General features: G+C 39.3%; 1 protein-coding gene across 1 annotated transcript; it reads left to right on the top strand.

Moving 5' to 3' along the window:
- The first annotated feature begins 8575 nt into the window (after positions 1-8575).
- LOC124612251 (endoplasmic reticulum chaperone BiP-like) lies at positions 8576-12311 on the top strand. The gene is made up of 10 exons (XM_047140330.1): positions 8576-8735; positions 8879-9007; positions 9267-9498; positions 9589-9723; positions 9842-10078; positions 10198-10464; positions 10561-10956; positions 11079-11216; positions 11319-11543; positions 11854-12311. Exons 2-10 carry the CDS (start codon positions 8892-8894, stop codon positions 12055-12057), a joined length of 1950 nt encoding a protein of 649 aa, XP_046996286.1. The 5' UTR covers positions 8576-8735; positions 8879-8891; the 3' UTR covers positions 12058-12311.
- The last annotated feature ends 6321 nt before the right edge of the window (positions 12312-18632 follow it).

Below are 18632 nucleotides of genomic sequence, written 5' to 3'. Positions count from 1 at the left end.
AATACGTGCACTGATAGATGGCTTGTTAGAAACACTTGCAAGATTCATCTTGAGTATTAATAAACCGCTTCAGCTGCATTTAGTCCTTTATTACAGGATCACTACCAGTTTTGTGGCACTAGAAGCTGCAGCTTCTGGTGACCATATAACTGAAACATTAGAGTGGAAAACAAAACACCACTAAAAGGCACCATGTCATGAAATAAAACAGCCAGATTCCAATATAGTGGATGGGTCTGCTTCACCAATCTATACAGAATCTTGAACAGGCGACACAGCCACATGCTCTGTCACACACCAGTGCTTTCTTCTGGTGGATAACGAATGTTGGGAAAAAGGTTCCTGGATTTACCATTCTAATGCTTCAGTTACATGTTCACCTGAAGATGTGGCATCTAGTGCCATGAAACTGGTAGTAATAAAGGACTAAATACAGCTGAAGCAGTTTATTAATTCCCAAGATGAATCTTGTGAGCGTTTCTAACAAGCTATCCATCAGTGTGCATATTAACGGCACACCCTTACAGCTATAAGTGGACACAAGCATGGTGGCATCACTCATTAGTTCTAACATGTATTTGCACCTCGGCTCCTCTTTGTTGCCTTCTACCTTGTGTCATCTTGTCAGTTATAACAGACAACAAATCCCTATTCTTGGGCAGTTTATAGCAGAGACAGCATACAAAGTGGTGGACTGCCCATTAACTTTCCTTGTGGTGAACAGTACTTTTATGTAAAATTTGTTTGGTTTGGATGCTTCTACAACATCTGGGTTCACTGTTGCAGATTCAGTTAACGTAGTTTCTAACCTGCTGCAACGCAAGTAATTGGATCAAATTTGCAAGGAATTTTCAGACATTTTTTCACATGGATTAGGCAAAGACACAGATTTTACAGTGCACATTACTCTTAAGCCCATGGGACAACCTCGATTCTTCAGAGCCATGCCAGTATCACGTGCACTTTGTGACCAAGTAAAAGAACAACTCAACAGGCTAACTGCTTTGGATGTCATTGAACCTATATTACCTAGCGAATGGGCTACACCGTTAGTGATTATCAAGAAACCAACTGGCACACTCTGTCTTTGCGGAGTTTCAAAGTGATGATTAATGAGCAGTCAATTGTCAACATACCCCATCCTGCATCCAGAAGAACTGATGACAAAATTGACAGAGTCACAGTATTTTTCAAAACTTCATCTGTCGTAGGCATAATTACAACTACCACTGGACGAGGAGTTGCAGCAGTTACTTGTAGTCAACATGCCCTACGTTCTCTGTGGGTACAGCTGTTTGGTTTTTGGCATTGTAAGTGCTCCGGCTATTTTTCAATATTTTTGGAGTAACTCACACAGTGTCTTCCTTGTTGTATAAACCATCTAGACAACATTGTAGTGAAGGGTCCCACAACTAAGGAGTATATATGGAACCTTAGGCTTCTGTTTCAGTCCCTGCAGGATGCAGATCTCAATTGCAATCTGGATAAATCACATTTCTTCCGGTCCTTTATTACACCTCAGACACGTAATTTCTGGCTGAAGGGAGGGGGTGGGGGTGGGGGAGGGTTATCAGCTCCAGTCTTGCAGTCATGTTGTGGCTATTTATTGTGGTCCTCCCTTGACCCACTAAGGTTTTTAGGCAAGGTTGCTTTTTACTGCAGAATTCATCCCACAGACAGCTACCATGGTACATCCTCTAAATCAGTTATTGAAAAGTCACACTGTTTGTTTGGATGCCACCGTGTGCACAAGAATTCAAGAGTTTGGAAGACAGTTTTCATTCTGCCATCTTTAACCTGGGTTTACAGCTTCTTGTGACTACAAATGCATCTCAGTATGTTCTGGGGGCCATTACTGGCCCATGACAATCCCAACAGTTCAGAACAGCTGACTGCATTCACCTCAAAGATGCTCAATGCAGCAAAGAAGATTTATTCTCACACTGATAAGGAGGCCTTCACTATTATTTATGCAGTCAAGAAGTTTCATGTTTTCTATATGGTGTCAAGTTTCACATGGTCATGGAGAACAAACCTGTAGTCTGCCTCTTTGGCCTTGTGGCTCATCTGTCAGACAAGATGGCATATAGACTTCAATGGTGGGCACTGTTCCTCAGTCATTATCACTACAAGATTCACTTCCATCCAACAGCTCAACACTCCAACACAGATATATTCTCACTGCTCCCTATGGGTCCCTACTCCCAGCTTCAACTGAGAAGAAATCTTTTGATTTTATATTAAGGATGAAGCTCAGTGAACCATGGATGGGTTCCCTATTATGAGCTCCTATGTTGCTATGCTTGGATCCTTTTCTTGAACGTGTGCGACAGTATATTTGGAGGGGGTGGCTGGAATGGCCTCTGGCTTGAGCATCCGATCCCATCCATAATTATTTTGTGCTTCACCACAGAGTGACTCTCATTGATGGTGTAATTTTGTTGACTACAGAATACGCAGAGCCATCATTCCAGTGTCCCTCAGGTGGAACATCATTTTTGTGTTGCACCATGGTCACTGGCGGCATCAACAACAACTAACAATACTACTGGTTAAGGTTTAGTAGTGAGACTGAAGAGTTAATTGCTAACTGCGCCAAGCAGGCAGGATACACTGCAGCAATATTACTCGTCGTGGCCAGAACATTCACTGCCATATATATATATATATATTCTTCCCATACTGCTGTTCCACTACAGTGGAATTACCTATCCAACACCTGCTAGGGCATGTCTGCCACTGCACTTTGCACTGGGGTCCCCCACCAGGCCTTGTGCCTTTGGTCCCTGCAAGTACTGGATTTTGGTGCTCATCCATGGCCAGTGGAATCAGTGAGTCTTCTTCACGCTGCAGATGGAGGACAAGCAACCTCTGCTGCTGCCCGTACACACCTCCCCAGCCTTCCTCCCTTCTGGGTTTTCATCTTCTCCTCCGTACCTGGGGGCACCTTCTCTGTTTTTAGCCCCTCATCCTATGCTGAGCTCGCTCTTGCCCACCAGACCCTCCTTCATCCATTGTCTTGTACAGTTGTCCACATGAGCATCATTGGCTGTGTTTTTCACAGGTGCTGTCCCAGCCAGTTCCTACTCCCATCCCCCAGGGGCCCGGATGCCCCATGGATCCAGCTCTGTCATCAGTGTCACCCCACAGATGGTGTCGCATCATTGGGCATTTGCCTGCAATGGAGTTGTCACTGCCAGGGCCACTTGTAGCTCTATTATCTGGTTTCAGCCAACAGGGAGCTTCTGACCAAAATGAGAGCACCTGCCAGTGGTGCTCAGGAGGACATGAACATCACTTTCCTGGGTAGCATGTGGCATCCCACACTGTGGATGAGGGTGCCAGGGTGGCACCATCTCGCAGTCGCCCCTCAAAGGGATGAGGACTCTGAAAATCCTATGTTATTACTCGTATCATAACAGCATGTTGGCAGCTGCTGCCATAACATACATGAGGTGCCGACCCGAACTGTCACAATTCAACTAATAATCAGTGGGTCTACAAAGGAGAATATTGCTCAAGAGTGACAGACCCATACCAGATAGCACTAATAATGGATACTGATCATACACACTGAAGGGCAGCAAGAATGGTCACAGGCTTGTTTGTGTCATTGGCGGGCATCACAGAAAGGCTGAAAAAACTGAACTGCCAGATGTTTTTACATAGACGTCAACTATTCCATGAAAACCCCCTTAAAAATTTTGGGAATTACGGAAGCGTCCGATCCCGCCCGTCTGCTTTGACCCATGGCATCACAAATATGGCGGAAATGACCATAAACCACGATTCCAATATGGTGCATATAAAGTCGTTACGTACACATTATGAGGACAAAAATACATTGAAAAACAAACACACACACGTTCCACAAAAAGCCTAATGACACTAACGGGACAAGCACGGGAAATAGGGGGTTTTTGGGTGGGGACAAACTAAATATAAACAAATTTAGACACCCACCCCCATACAAAATCAGACAAAATGACGAAAAAAACCGACATCACAAAACTCCCCAAATACCACCAAACTCAATATCATCTGGAATTGGACACTTCCCTTGACCTATATAGCTCAACAGCAGCTCCCGGTCGCATAAATTAGGACCTAACACTTCCCTTGACCTGTATAGCTCAAAAACATCTCCTGATGCCAATACCAACATTCACAGCCGCACATCAGGATCGAACACTTCCCTTGACCTGTTATCCTTACATCTCCACATACAGCCGTCCATGGTCCAAGACGCTGGAACTTTAAGTAAGCCTCATTTCTTCACGACATACTGAACACTTCATGACTTCATCCAAAAATCCGAATAGTCGAAGAAATTTTATTAGAGACAATGCACTGTCCCTCATCATAGCCGACAACCAAAAACTGTTGACCCTGTCAGTCATATCCATACCTACCAAAGACATAAAAAAAGCAATTTACCAAAATTCACATGCGACACCACACTTGCAAACTAAACCAAAAACATCACCTAACATGCCACCAGAGAGCACCACCGATTGCATCAAAATGACACCTACAAACACGCCACTCCCACAAACTAAATTCCACGCCGCCATGACGTCACACACGACAACAGCCTTACACCACGGGTCAAAGCCGACGGGTGGGATTGGACGCTTCGGTCGACCCAGTATTAAGTGAGAAATCTAGGAATATAAAACAGCTTCTTACATATCAGTACTGTAATGACCACAAGGAAAGATAAGACTAATTACACAATGCACCAAGGCATTGAAACAGTAATTCTTCCCATACACCAAATGCAAACAAAATGGGAAATAATCCTGATACATGATGCAAGGTAAAAACCACCCTGCCATATAATTGAAAGAGGACACGATTTCAGTTTGTGTTCAAAGTTAGTTTCACTATCATTGAAATCTCTACATCACTGGCCAAGTGATCAAAGATTTTTTTTATGGCTAAAAACTGTACCCTTGCCTGCGCTGCAATAAAGTTAAGTAGAGGATAGTGTAAATCATTTTTCCTTCTCATATTATATTTATGAATGTTACTGTTGTTTCAGAATTATCACTAACTATTGACAGTAAACTTCATTCTGGAATAAATGTGCTGTGAGGTTGTCAGTATGCCTAATTATTTCAAGAGCTGCCTACAACAGAATCTAGAGAGAACAAAGCACATTAGCCTTATTATACGTTTCTTTGCAACAAAATCTTTCTTCCTCAGATAAGAGTTACTTCAGAACATGATGACACAAAACATTAATTAATGTTAATGGGAAAAGAACAACTACTTTTCAACATTTTCATCTTCAAAGTCTCTTGTTATCTGTAATGCAAAAATTTCAGTTTATAAATATTTAAGAACTGTACCATGTGACTTCTAAATGAGGTTGTTAACACTACAAATGACTGCAAATGTAGAATATTCTGTTATATTTATTAATTCACTTTCAGGGATGAATTGTGTTTCATCAGTTAAGTGACAGTCCCTTTGCAGATGAGCAGCTACTAAGTTCCAAGAAAATATTAGTTACATTTTCAAAAGTTGAAGTTTCCCCTTGCGCTTTTATTACAATATTTACAATGTCAGGAAAGAGAATTATTTCTGCTTCTTGGATATATGATAGCACACGATTTATATCAGCAGACCCAATATTGAAGCCTGTGGAACACTTGTAGTGATTATTCATCAATATGAAGGTGATGCTTCATTTTGTACACTCCCTTAATATTTAATTACCACACTCAATGTACAAATTTAGTTAGCTAAGATGAAAACCCATTGTCAGAAAGATGTGGTCATATGTAAAGGCTGCTAGTGGTATTATAGTTAAGTGTCCAGTCACTCAGGGATGACACAAGAACTAAAATTGAGTGCAGCAAATCAAAAGCAGAAATGTTTAACTCTGTTTTCAAATGCCACTTTACAAAGAAAAACTTGGGTGTATTGACCCAGTTTAATTCTTGTAGCAATGAAAACATGAATGAAATAAATATTAGTGTCAGCAGCATTGAGAAACAGCTGAAATCATTAAAACTGAACAAAGCCTCTGGGCCCAATGGAATCCCTATCAGATTCTATATACTGGTTTTGTGGTCGAGTTAGCCCCTCTTCTTGCTGTAATCTACTGTAGATCCCTTGAACAAAATATCATGCCCATTATTTGGAAGAAAGCACAGGTCAACAGATCACACCTGTCTACAAGAAATGATCCACAAAACTACCTTCCAAAATCTTTTGACATTTGATTTAGAAACCTATAACATATTATGAGCTCTAATTTGATGAAGTATCTCAAACAGGACCAGAATGCAATCCATGTCAACCAGTATGGAGCCCGAAAAGATAGCTTGTTTGTGGAGCCCGAAATCATCTCTCACGTGAAGTTCAACTCTCACTTTTCTCACATGTGCACTGAAAGCCATGGATCAAGGCAGCAAAGTAGACACAATATTTATCAAATTCCAAAAAGCATTTGATTGAGTAGCACATCTACAATTATTAGGTATCAAAAGTACAACTGTATGGTGTATCAAGCAAAATTTGTTTGGATTGAAGATTTTTTGTTAGGGAGAACACAACAAGTTCTCTTGGATGGAGAGTCATGAACAGCTGTAGAAGTAACTTCAGATGTGCCCCAAAGATCTGTGTTAAAACTCGTGCTGTTCATGTTGTGTATTAATGACCTTGTGGGCAATAATAATAGTAACCTCAGACTTTTTGCAGATGATGCTGTTATCTATAATGAAGTACTATTGTATGAAATAAGCTGCACATATATTCAGTCAGTTCTTAGTAAAATTTCAAAGTGGTACTAAAGGATGGTAACTTGGTTTAAATGTTCAGAAATGTAATTTTGTGCAATTCACAAAATGAAAAAAAAAAAAGAGAGTGTCATATGACTATAATAACAATGAGTCACAGATGGAATATGTCAACTAACACAAATCTATCAAGCATTGCAAAGACAAGATTTGACCCATTGTAAAATGCAAAGAGGCACTTATACAGTCATTCTTCCTGTGCTCCATACATGAATGGAACGGGAAAGGCCTTAATAACTGGTACAGTAGGTATACCCTCTGCCACATGCTTCACAGTGGTTTGCAGAGTATGGATGTAGATGTAGATCTCTTATAAACTATTTTAGCTTCTCTGGGAAAATACTGAGAACTGAATAGGCTAATCAAATGCTTTTGAAACTCACAAAAAATACAAGTTGGCAGTACTTTGTCACACTGAAATTTTTTTTTTGTGAATTGAAACACTGCATACTCTGTGGAAAGCCTTTTTTGAAATCCATATCTTATTAGATTATGTGTTTTATGGTTCCTCTATATCTACATCCATAATCTGCAGACCACTGTGAAGTGTACAGCAGAGATTCTTGCATACATAAACTTTTCCATTAACTTCAGGAAGGAGATAAGCAGTGAGTCTCCCAAGTAATTAATACCTGCCATATTACCTTTAAGGTAAATGGGCCTGGTGAAAGCACGTAATGAAAGTGGTGTATTACACTTTTGATGGAATACATTCCATATACTTGAAGCACTAGATTTTGTTAATCTATTGGAGGTATTTTAAATCCTGCGGGTTTTTGCTTTCCATGAAGTTAATTACTTCTCTGACAGACCATGAAGTAACTGTGATTTGGCTGGGCACATATCGCATCGGCTAATCATCTTGCATACATTTTATCCCTTTAACCGCCCATGCCCATCTTCTGATTTACATCTAGTAGGTGATTACTAAATACGTTAGCTATCCTACTGAAATCGGGAACAATTTGTTTGTTTAGTAACATCCTGAATATTTGACATTTGTATGAATATTTGTGACAAAAATGAAATAACAATTCAGCAATACAGCGCCTACGTCATCCATTTGTTATGCTTCAACACAAAATGTTGTTTATTTGTTCTGTTCCTGTAGTGAAAAAAACTACGAAAATATTTGTGGTCTTGGCGTCATTTCTTGCTATGTTGCAGATAAGCGAATTGGTTGTTGATGCACTCGTTTCACACGAAATTATGAAAATCCTTTGAAAATCATATGATCGTACATGCAGTCCGATGACAATCAGAACCTCATTCATAATTATTAGAGTGAGCAGTAGGTTTCACGTAAAAAGAATATTTCTAATTATCGGGCTGATATACAAATAGTATCCTTTGAATAATTACGAAAGAGTTCATTATGCAGTTAGAAGCGCCCAGGTATCTGCTATACAGGAGGAATTTCATATAACTCTCGAATATCTTTTGCCCCATTTCAGCAGGTACCGGTATGGTTCCGGTTTGATTGTGCAGTTATTGTATTTTGTTTAAAGATTTCGTAAACCTATTCGCGCTTTTTTTGGGTGTGTGTGTGTGTGTGTGTGTGTGTGTCAGTCCTAGTATGATGCAACGAAGTTCAATAACCAACGCCTTTCATTCAAAAAGTTTGCAACTAACTTTCGTCAGCAATCTCCTTCTCCAAGTGCCCAGAACATTCAACCACTATCAACGTGGGCCAATGAAAGAAGGCCAGTTGTGTTCCCTGGCCAATCAGGTTTCGAGGCGTAAGCATTTGGCTTCTGCCTCTGCCTATGACGTGGGGATTTCGCTATATATCCTGCGACTGAACGCTACAGCAGCGTTGAGTTGTTCGTTGTGAGACCGTGTGTGAAGTGTTGTGGTGATTCTTTACCGGTGCGCATTAGCGAAAAGCTTCTGAGTGTGACAAGCGATTAATTGTTATTGCGTGTGGTAGGTGACGTTTCCTTGAAATGTGAAATGTGTTTTACTGTTGTTCGTTGTTAAGTTGACTGGGAGCATTGTGAGATTTTTTTTCGTAATTGTATGGGTGGCTCGAATTATTAGTGTTTTGATCGCAGTGTCTCACATTTTAGGTCTAAACCCACGATGAGGGTAGTTCAGCTCCTGTGTTTTGCATTCTTAGTGAATGCATGTTTCTGTTCTAAAGAAGAAAAAAATGTAGGCACAGTCATTGGTATAGATTTGGGTACAACCTATTCTTGGTAAGTAAGCAGATAGTGTTTCCAATGCCCATTTGTTAATAGTATTCGTTAAAAGTTCTCAGAGATGTCCAAAGTATACTTGTAAATGTAACTGTTGTATTCTTTATTCGCCTGTACTAGTGACACTACGCTTTAATTAGCTCTAAAAAGTATTAGTTTACTATTACAGACTTACTGTATCCCTAGCCAGTATTCGGTAATATTAAGATTTATATGGACGGACTGGTATAAACACTTATCAGCGTTCAAATCTTTGCAGTGTTGGAGTTTATAAAAATGGAAGAGTTGAAATTATTGCGAATGACCAAGGGAACAGAATAACACCATCGTATGTTGCTTTTACACCGGACGGAGAGAGGTTAATAGGGGATGCTGCCAAGAATCAGCTGACAACAAATCCAGAAAATACGGTGTTCGATGCGAAGAGATTAATCGGCCGAGATTGGTCAGATCCGGCTGTGCAGCATGATATAAAGTTTTTCCCGTTTCGCGTAAGTACAATGAACCAATGGATTGAACTTATTAATTTTTCCTGTTATTTAAAAAAAAACTGGTCTCATTTTGGTTTTTGCAATATCTAGGTGAAGGAAAAGAACAGTAAGCCTTATATTCAGGTTGCTACATCGCAGGGCGAAAAAGAATTCGCCCCAGAAGAAATTTCGGCAATGGTTCTAGGAAAAATGAAAGAAACTGCTGAAGCATATTTAGGTAAAAAAGTAAGTACTTTCTTAAGAATACAAATTCATTTTCTCATATAATGTCGTGGTTGCATCTTTCTAAGTAGATTAACAATTTATTTCGTGGAAAACTAATTGCGGTTTTCTTGCAAATTAGGTGACGCATGCTGTAGTCACTGTGCCTGCCTATTTCAATGATGCACAGAGGCAAGCAACAAAGGATGCTGGTACAATAGCAGGTCTTGTTGTAATGAGGATAATAAATGAACCAACTGCAGCTGCTATTGCCTATGGGTTGGACAAGAAAGAAGGAGAGAAAAATGTGTTGGTGTTCGATCTTGGTGGTGGAACCTTTGATGTATCACTCCTCACAATAGACAATGGTGTTTTTGAGGTAAGTTTAAAAAGTACATAGAATTCGCTGTTGCACAGTCAAGTGGTTTTGACCACTCTACATGAATAATTGTATTGCAAATGTGACATCTAGTCGAAAAGGAACATTTATTTTAACAGGTTGTTGCAACTAATGGTGATACTCATTTGGGTGGTGAAGACTTTGATCAGCGGGTTATGGATCACTTCATCAAATTGTACAAGAAGAAGAAAGGCAAAGACATTCGTAAGGATAATAGAGCTGTTCAAAAGCTACGTCGTGAAGTAGAGAAAGCAAAGAGAGCACTTTCATCCAGTCACCAAGTTAGAATTGAAATAGAAAGCTTCTTTGAGGGTGAAGATTTCTCTGAGACTTTGACAAGGGCAAAATTTGAGGAACTGAACATGGTATGTAAAATGCTAAGTGTTTGAGTGTGTCAATATCCATTCTTAAATGTTTTTTCACAGAGTTAACAGATAATTTTTTTTCCCCTTTTGAAACAGGATTTATTCCGGTCAACCATGAAGCCTGTGCAGAAGGTGCTAGAGGATGCTGGTATGACAAAGAAAGAAGTTCATGAAATAGTGCTTGTTGGAGGTAGCACAAGAATACCAAAGGTGCAGCAGCTTGTAAAAGAATTCTTTTCTGGCAAAGAACCATCTCGTGGCATAAACCCTGATGAAGCTGTTGCATATGGTGCTGCTGTACAAGCAGGTGTGCTATCAGGAGAACAGGATACAGATGCAATTGTTCTCCTGGATGTAAATCCCCTTACATTGGGAATTGAAACTGTTGGTGGAGTAATGACAAAATTGATTCCAAGGAACACTGTTATCCCCACAAAGAAATCTCAGATATTTTCTACAGCTGCTGACAACCAGCATACTGTGACTATACAAGTAAGTGCTATTCTGCATGTGATGACATTACTGTCAGGAACTGTTCAGAACTTTTATCTGCTGGAAAAAAAAATGTTTTATGTTCACATTTTGAGCTGACTCCTTTTTTTCAATGCTTTCAGGTGTATGAAGGGGAAAGGCCCATGACTAAAGATAATCACTTGCTTGGAAGATTTGATTTAACAGGTATCCCATCTGCTCCAAGGGGTGTTCCTCAAATAGAAGTTACTTTTGAGATTGATGCAAATGGTATTCTGCAGGTATGTTCTCCACCTCATATAAATGCTGTTTTTATATGTATATATATATTTTTATTTTTTAAATTGTGCAAATGCAATATCTAAAAAAAACTTTCCATGCAGGTTTCAGCTGAAGACAAAGGAACAGGCAACAGGGAAAAGATCGTCATAACAAATGACCAAAGTAGGTTGAGCCCAGAAGACATTGAGCGTATGATTAAAGATGCAGAAATTTTTGCAGATGAGGACAAAAAGCTTAAAGAACATGTTGAAGCTAGAAATGAACTGGAGTCATATGCATATTCTCTGAAAAATCAGATTAATGACAAGGAGAAACTGGGAGCAAAGGTAATGTCAAATTACTAATTATCTATTTAATATTTGCAGAAACATTTTTCAACCTCAGTGATATCTGTCTTACAAGTAAGAATTAAACAATGAAAAATCCAGGATGGAATGTAATAATATTATGAAAAGGAAATTTGCTACTCACAATATAGCATTGTTACTCGTCTTGCAGTTTAATTTGCAGTTGTTGCAGAATATTTGATCTTACCCACAAGATATTCACTAGTAAAATGAAAATTATTTGCACTAGGTAAATATTGTCCCAAGTTCATGTGTAAGAGTTACACTATAGCGATGTCTCTAATTTCAGCTAAGTGACAGTGACAAGACAACAATAGAAGAAGCAGTTGATGAAGCAGTGAAATGGTTGGAAGATAATCAAGATGCTGAAACAGAAGAATTCAAGCAGCAAAAGAAGAAGCTCGAAGATGTTGTTCAACCAATAATCTCAAAGCTGTACCAAGGAGCAGGGGCACCACCACCTGATGCAGAGACAGAAAAGGATGAACTGTAAAGTCACTTCAATATCTGCCCACATAGTGGGCAAGGAAGCAGACTGCCATTTACAGTTTCAGCAGTTCCACAAAACCTGCTACCAAAGAAGTTATTCAATGGACAGTTTAGTAGAGAATTTCCATTTTGAAGACTGAAGTGTGAATGAGTTGCAGTGTATATAATTATTTATAAATTGTTTGTTTTTGTTATGTGACATGATTGTGTGAAAGTGTTTTCTTATTTGTTAAATAAAATTTTGTAATTTATTTTTCAGAACTAGTTTCCATGTTGTTGGTAGTCTCCCAAAGTAATTAAAAACCTTTGAATTTGTACAGGAGCAAGTATGGACAGCTTCTGCACTATGAAACCTTTTTTTAGAATTCTTCCGATTCACAAAAGAAGTATCTTAAAAGCATTCATAGTTGTTCAGTTAGACAACTGTAGATGGTTAAAATTTTGTTAGTTATCAATCATTCAGTGTAGCCTTACGTCAAAGACATTTCATTCAGTATTGTTTTACGGCAAAAAGCAGGTTGGCAGTATTGATCTTCATGGTGAACAGAATTTCTTAGTGATAATGTTTATCTTGATGACATGGAAATTGTTTCCTAAAACTGGGATAATAAAGACAAACTAGTATAAACTTGTTGTTATACTGCAATAAGGAAACAGTCAATGAAACAAATTTTCTTATATATATGGCTGCCTCAGGTTACACACACAAAAAAAATCATTACTGGTTTCGACTTATTAGGGAGTTGTTGCCTAACTGGAATGTGTTGCATAGTAAAGTGTCAAGTTAATCTGAATAGGCCCAGTTCACATTGTGAATGCCTCTCCTGAATTGTTACATTGTACATCTGAAAAAGTTACTATTTAACACAATTAAATCATTTGATGACTGATTCAGAATTGAAACCAGCAGTGATAAACTTTTCTGTCTTGAGTCTAAGACATAGAATAGAAAACCTGTCGTTCAGTTCTTATCTGTAAATTGCACTGCTTCAAAAAAATGGCATAGCAAAAGTGTTTGTAAGATTGTTGTACTTACATCATATGTGGACCATAGCTTTACCTATTCTGTGCGGTCACTACCATTGGTAACAACCACCTTATCCAGTTCATGTTTCTATAAGCACCTCAGCACATAATTGGACAGTGCCACCTTCACTAATTTCACTACACACACGGAAGTGCTAATTGCTATTGTAAATACTTAAATCTGTGATGGTAAGATGACAGAGAAGTAATGCTACATTGTAAGAGCAAAAATTTGATGGAAACTGCTTATGTATAATTTCTAGGAAGTGAAAGGTCAACTGACAATGGTGGTCAGTTGCTTCAAGAAAAGGTTGGGGGGGGGGGGGCGTGGGTGTGGGCTAATAAAGGGAAAGATATACTAGTTAAAGCCTGTGAATAGGGATGTGGATAGAAGGGAGGACTGGTGAGATAGTATATGTATGTGCCTATTATGATGAAAATTCAGATAGCTGAGCTGCAATAATTGTTTTCCACAGCAGAACATGTTTGATACTGGTTGTTTCTTCACTCTTTTATTTACACTCCATTAAAGATTTTTCTATTGCTGCATCAATGTGATCTCCACTATTCTATGCAGAGTAGTGCATGAATATCTCCCCCCCCCCCACCCCCTCCTCCCTTCAAGTGCTCTGCCCTTTGCAATGGCCATGAGGTGGTCAAATGATGAAAATGTATTTAATGTGAAACCATCAAAGAGCCCATGAAATGGTGCACAGCAAATATTCTTTACACACAGCAGCAAATAAATAAATGCAAGGTTATCTGATTATTGGTGGGCATACAACCAATATTGGTAGCACAGTATCTATGACCTCTAAGAAGACTAGATTTTAAACTCCCACTGTACAAAACATTTATCCAACCTGTATGGCTGTGAAACTTGAAGTGTCCAGGAAAAGAGAATACTATTAAGATCTGTGATTTGGTACAAGGTAAGATCACTGGGGAAAGGTAAATATGGCATAACTGTGGGTTGGATGAGATCTACAACTTTATATATTGTAGGTCTGATGAGGGCCAAACAGCTCATGTGGACTGGTCATTTGATGGCCATTGAAATTTGTGGATTTGAACTGCCCACAGAACACCACTAGGTAGACAAAGGAAAAGGAGAGGCGGAATCCCTGACAATTTGCTGCAGACTGGCATAGAGGGTGAATGGTGGCAGAAAGGAAAAGGAATCCAGTGGAAGAATAATGAATACTCTTGGTAGTGTGACTATAGGAGTTATAAAATTGACAAATATTAAATGATGTCAGCTGGCCAGTCTCTGACAATTTTAAATAACACCATTGTGTTTATACCTGCAGAAGCAGAACTGCAGAACTCTTGAGTCACACTGAGATGGTTGTGTAAACAGTTTGAAATAGTTTATTGACTTAAGATGCATTAAACACAGTGTTGCGTACTAAAACTCAGCAATGACTGAAAACTCGTTACTGTTAAATGATATTTGGTTCATGATGGTGGTAACCTAGGAAGTTATATCACATTGACATCAACAACCTGGATTTATCTTCCTGGTACTCTTAAGAGTTTTACAGGTGCTGTCAAATAAGTTAGGACATAGTTTGTCTTTCTAAGTGAATCATCCTCAACTAACATATATTGCTGCCTTTTTAGTGCACTTGAATTTCCTACTGCTTTCCAAAGCTCTTTGGAAGTTGAGATGTTTGTAATGAACTCAACACCTTTAACTTCAGTAGAGCTTCAGTATTGCCCTTCGCTGCTGTGTCTGCTTTAATACTGAATCTGGGTGTCGATTGCACTTCATTCCTGAATATTTAAAAAATTTTGCAACATCCATATAATTTTCTGTTCTAGACTGTCTGCTACTGTCCAGTAAATAATTTTTCCTCCCTTTACTGGATTAAAATGTGACATGCATTTCACTGCTTGTTAATACTGTGAGTAATAACATGTTAAAAAAAGAAATGCAAAACATAATTACTTGAATAAAAAAGGAAGACCGGTGTTTAATTTCCTAAGCTCATTAGAGATGAAGTACTATTTTAGATGGAGTAGGATTGGGAAGGAAAGCAGTTGCGGTCTATTTGAATGGACCATCCTGCGAATCACTTTAAATTATTTATGGAAGCAATAGACAATTTGTATCCTGAAAACCTGAATAGAAATTTTAACCTGTCTGTTTCTGAATGTGAGCCTCTTAAACAATCTTGCTTGCCCTAATTAATGTATAGTTTACTTATTTTGAGTACCAAGGGGCAGTCAGTTATAATTATTCAAAAGAAGGTGATCTTCCTAGCCAAGATTGCTTACAAACCACCTTTATGACCGATTACTGGTTTCAGTAAGTGCGGTTACCATCTTCTGATCTCGACAAAAGATTATTAAATGTATCCTTTACCAACTGTACAAGTACTCTTTCTAAACCATTGCCAGCGGTGTGATGGGTGAGATGCACAATTTATTGGCAACTCTGATTAAAATCACCATAATTCGCCAAATGCTAGTGTCCCATACCACATGCTGCTGTGTTCTTCATTGCAGCCAGGTTTAGCTGTGCCCTGGCAGCAATGAAGTAATTAGTAATGTATAGTATGGGACACAAGCATTTGGTGTTGTATATTGTGATTTTAACATTGACTTGCTAATGCATTGTTCATCTTCTCCACGACATACCCGGCAATGGTTTAGTAAGAGTACTTGTACAGCTGGTATAGTATACATATAATTACCTTTTATCAAGATCTGAACTTGGTAACCATGCTTACCAAAATCGTAATCTACAATAAAGGTTGTTTACAAATGGTCTTGTCTAAGCAGTTCACCTTCTTTCAAGTAATTAGTGTATTCTTTAACAATTGCAGAGAGAAAAGATTGCTACTCACCATGGAGGTGACTCATTGAGTTGTAGACAGGCACAACAAAAAGACTGTTACACCTTAAGCTTTTGGCCAAAGCATTCAGCAAAAAAGAGATTTGCTTGCTTGTGTGAATGCATGTGTGTTTTTCTTTTCTGTTGAAAGTTTTGGCCAAAAGCTTAATTTGTAACAGACTTTTTGTTGTGCGAGTCTGCAACTCAATGTATCATCTTTATAGTGAGCAGCAATCTGTCCTTTCCATAATTGTTCATATTCCAACCTCGACTTTCCGTTGGTAGTATATTCTTTATTCATTTAGTTATGAACCAGGTTTCTTACTGCCTTGGTTGTGACTTATGCTGTAGACTTTAAGGGTCACCACTCTGAGAATAAAGAAAAAATAATGTGGAGCATTACTATACAAGTAAACTGTGAAGACAGTAACTACGGCAGAAATGATGTGACTGTTGGTTGCCAAATGAAGTGCTTACATCCTGATTATAGCTACAAACATTCCACATAGTAACAAACAATCAGTTGCAAACTCCATTACAAAGCATTAGCTTTAAAAAAATTCTTGTCCAAGGAAATTTTACAAGTTTTGGCCATTAAAAATGTTTAATGATATATGACTATAAAAACAAGCAAATTCCCTTTAGTTACAAGCCCATTTCATCTATTCCAGGCATTTAGAAATATTTTTAGGATGTATGCTGATCCAAAACATTTGCTGATATATTTAACAAATCTTCTTCTCAATGGTAACAGAACAGCATCTCAAGGCTCCAGAAGAAAGCCATGAATTTTCTGCAAGCCACTGTACTTATCACAGTACAACAGATCCAAGTAAGAAAAGTCACTATACAGAAAAGTGAAAGTCTCATGTAGTCGACAGCATATCTAGTAGATTAGTAAAGCACTGCCGCAACCAAGTAAGTGAAGTCCTTTGCCATATTTTCGATTTGTCATTTAAACAAGGATTAGTTCCTGAAAGGCTTAAGTATGCAGATGTAAAACCAGTGTATAAGAACAGAGATAAGACAGATCCTACCATCAGCTAGTCTCACTGCTTACAAGTTTTCTGAGGTTTTAGTGAAAGTAATGCATGGAAGGACTGTCAAGCTCCTTTGTGACCGTAATTTCACCAGCAAAAGTAGATCTGGATTTCTGATAGGGTTATAAATACAGGGTGGTCCCGAATTCATGGTACAAACTTTAATGGTAGGTGCAGGACATTGTAACAAGGATATATTGTATAGGAATGTATAGTCCCAGGTGACGCGGTGAGGCGTAAACAGGGGAAATAACGGCCGAAAGGAAAACGAAAGATTTTATTGAAATCGTTGTTGACAAGTGTCATGTTTACAGTAAGTGTTCAAAATTGCGTCCACCATGAGCGATACATGCTTGACAGCGTCGGTGCAGCGATTGGCGTACACGTTCAAAGATGCCTGGTATTTCACGCACACCTGCAGCAGCTACAGATATGCGAGCAACGAGATCCTCATCTGTGTCAACTGGAGTCTCATAAACAAGACTCTTAAGATGTCCCCATAAAAAGTAATCGAGGCAAGAGAAATCAGGAGATCGGGGTGGCCAAGGGACTGGTCCACCACGCCCAATCCATCTAGCACCAAACGTGGCATTCAGGTAATTCCGTACAGCAGTGCTGAAGTGTGCTGGCGCTCCATCGTGCTGAAACCACATGCGGTTACGAATGGCGAGCGGAACATCTTGCAGCAGTTCTGGTAACACTTCTTGCAGAAAAATAAGATAGCTTTCGCCACAGAGTCGCGTGGGTAGTAAGTATGGCCCAATCAAAAAGTCGTTCACAATACCAGCCCACACATTAATACCGAAACGTTGTTGATACGCATGTGGACGCGTTGCATGTGGATTATCTGTTGCCCACACATGGGAATTGTGCGCATTAAAGACACCCTCGCGTGAAAATGTCGCTTCATCTGTAAATAGCACATGACCTACGAAATCCGGCTGCAACGCACATTGCTGCAACAACCACTGGCAGAAGTTCACGCGAAGAGGATAATCTGCCGGATTCAATGCTTGTACTTTTTGAAAATGGAAGGGGTGTAAGCGATTTTCATTTAACACTCTGCATACAGTCTGATGACTCACATGTACGTCACGCGCAACAGTTCTTGTGCTTGACTCGGGTCTATCAGCCACTATGTTCAAGATGCGTTCTTCCAGTCTTGGAGTGCGTACAGCTCTTAATCGACCAGCGTCATGTCTGTTGACGTCGAACGTACCTGTTTCACAAAGTTGACGATGTAACCGTTGAAAAATTCTATGATCCGGCACTCGTCGATTAGGATACTCCGCGCGATACATTCGTAACGCAGCTCTGGCGTTACCATTTGCACGGCCGTACATGTAATGCATGTCTGCTTTTTCTGCATACGTAAAGTCACCCATCGTCTACGGCAGCACAATTGTGAATGGCGCTTGTCCCTACTGCGATACATCATGTTCATCTACTGCCCTCTACCGGCAGTGACACCAACCGATCACTCCATTTCTCTTTCCCCTGTTTACGCCTCACCGCGTCACCTGCGACTATACATTCCTATACAATAAATCCTTGTTACAATGTCCTGTACCTACCATTAAAGTTTGTACCATGAATTCGGGACCACCCTGTAGAAGATGCAATACTTATATTTGCTACCAAAGTTTTAGAGCCCATCAACAAGAAGATGAAGAT

This window comes from Schistocerca americana, chromosome 4, assembly GCF_021461395.2.
Source record: "Schistocerca americana isolate TAMUIC-IGC-003095 chromosome 4, iqSchAmer2.1, whole genome shotgun sequence".
Classification (NCBI taxonomy): Eukaryota; Metazoa; Arthropoda; class Insecta; order Orthoptera; family Acrididae; genus Schistocerca; species Schistocerca americana.
The sequence above is the reverse complement of the archived record's forward strand: the minus strand, read 5'-3'. Positions and strand labels throughout refer to the sequence as shown.